Source organism: Poecilia reticulata, linkage group LG8 (genome assembly GCF_000633615.1).
Source record: "Poecilia reticulata strain Guanapo linkage group LG8, Guppy_female_1.0+MT, whole genome shotgun sequence".
Lineage (NCBI taxonomy): Eukaryota > Metazoa > Chordata > Actinopteri > Cyprinodontiformes > Poeciliidae > Poecilia > Poecilia reticulata.
In genome coordinates, this window is record NC_024338.1 from 24,249,286 (window position 1) to 24,250,836 (window position 1,551).

The 1,551-nt window shown below is 36.9% G+C and overlaps 1 protein-coding gene across 1 annotated transcript in view; it reads left to right on the forward strand.

Annotated features, from left to right (window-relative positions):
* The first annotated feature begins 367 nt into the window (after nucleotides 1-367).
* ccp110 (centriolar coiled-coil protein 110) overlaps nucleotides 368-1,551 on the forward strand; it is a 7,640-nt gene continuing 6,456 nt past the window's right edge. The window contains exon 1 of the mRNA XM_017306140.1: nucleotides 368-511. Coding sequence (XP_017161629.1) covers nucleotides 368-511 — 144 coding nt within the window. The remainder of the gene's footprint in view (nucleotides 512-1,551) is intronic.

Below are 1,551 nucleotides of genomic sequence, written 5' to 3' on the forward strand. Positions count from 1 at the left end.
AATTCTGCCTTAAACCTCCCCAAAACCCTATCTCTGGCCTCGGTGACACTAAATACAAATGCAGATTTTTATTTGTCCAAATCCTCGGAAACTATATATCTTCTTCTTCCTCCTCTTTCCAGTCAAGCACTACTTCATGTTGGCCTATTGCATAAGATCCAAGCWGAATAGACTGACTTTTGAAGTCGTGTGTGGCAAATATGTGAAAATGATACTTTTATAGTCAAACTAAGTGTACAGTAAACTAAAGGGTTCACAAACGTTTATGTAATTCCAAGTCTTTATTTGATTTGATTTAAACAGCTGGGTGACGAGGCTACATGGTGTGTGTTTCCTGSCCAGAGAGTGGATGTGTGGWCGTCCAGGGATGGAGAGCTATGARGAGTTCTGTATGCGGAGTTTGGCCATGCTGCAGGAGGGGAAACTCAAGAAGAAGACATGTGAGCCGCTTTGTTCCCTGAAAACAGGCTCTGTCATCCGCTTTCATGGGATACCTATACTTTTGCCTTTGGTAAGCAAGCCAGAGTTGCGAAATAATTAGCTTTTTTATTAGTCCAAAACAGAACCCATATCTAATTCGATATGTAATCAATGTTTGCGAGTTCCAGTTCCAATGAGACGTTTATTTTATGCTTTATAGATATGAATATCATATCTATTTGTGGATTTTATTAATTTGTTTGACTACTTGTTTTCAGGGTGGAATCAACACAACTTCAATACATTTTATRAAACAAATAATCTTTTCTATTTCATTTCAAATTTTTATAGAATGGAATAGAAATATCCTTTTCTTTTTCCTCAGTGGGGAAATTCAAGTGTAACAGCAGCTAAGAGACAGTCAAAATGGAAGCATGCATATTCACACAAAGATAAGAACAAAAAATAAGACATTTTATTGTAAGGTGTATAAAAATATACTCAAACATTTCTTTGCAAGACCTTGAGAATCTAACATTTCTTTAAAACGTGGTAATTCATTACTTCAAAGCCTCTTTTGGCTCATCGTTTGGCTTCCCTTAATAGAGAAAGCATGAGTCCAGTTTGTCGCTTTAAAAACAACATTCCATTTATGGYATTCCACTATTTGAACCTGTGATTTTCTTGCTAAAAGAAGTCAGGAGTTCTCACATAAGAAGAGTCTAATTACATYAGCAGTTGGCACAGAAAATAGAGAAAAGGTAATSGATGCGGAGCTGAATCAGGCCTGATTGAAAAACCCATTTGTTCCTCACTGCTGACAAAAGTGTCCAGGAATCATCCCATTTCAGGAACTCTTTCCCTGGATCTCACAGAAAGAATCTTAAGATTTTTAACTCTAAAAATTTGTTTTTTTTGTTTGTTTTTTTTTTTTTAAAAAAGGACTTTAGCTAATCCTTTATCTGTGTGGACACCGTCAGAGTTTGTGAATCACCTTAACAGAAGATAAAAAGATGAACTTTTTCTTTCAGCTACATGCAGAGCAGCACACAGATATGCATGGCTACAGACAGAGGGCCATCCAGCTGGAGCAGAACAGAGAGAACCTGCAGAGAAACAAGCTTATGGCCC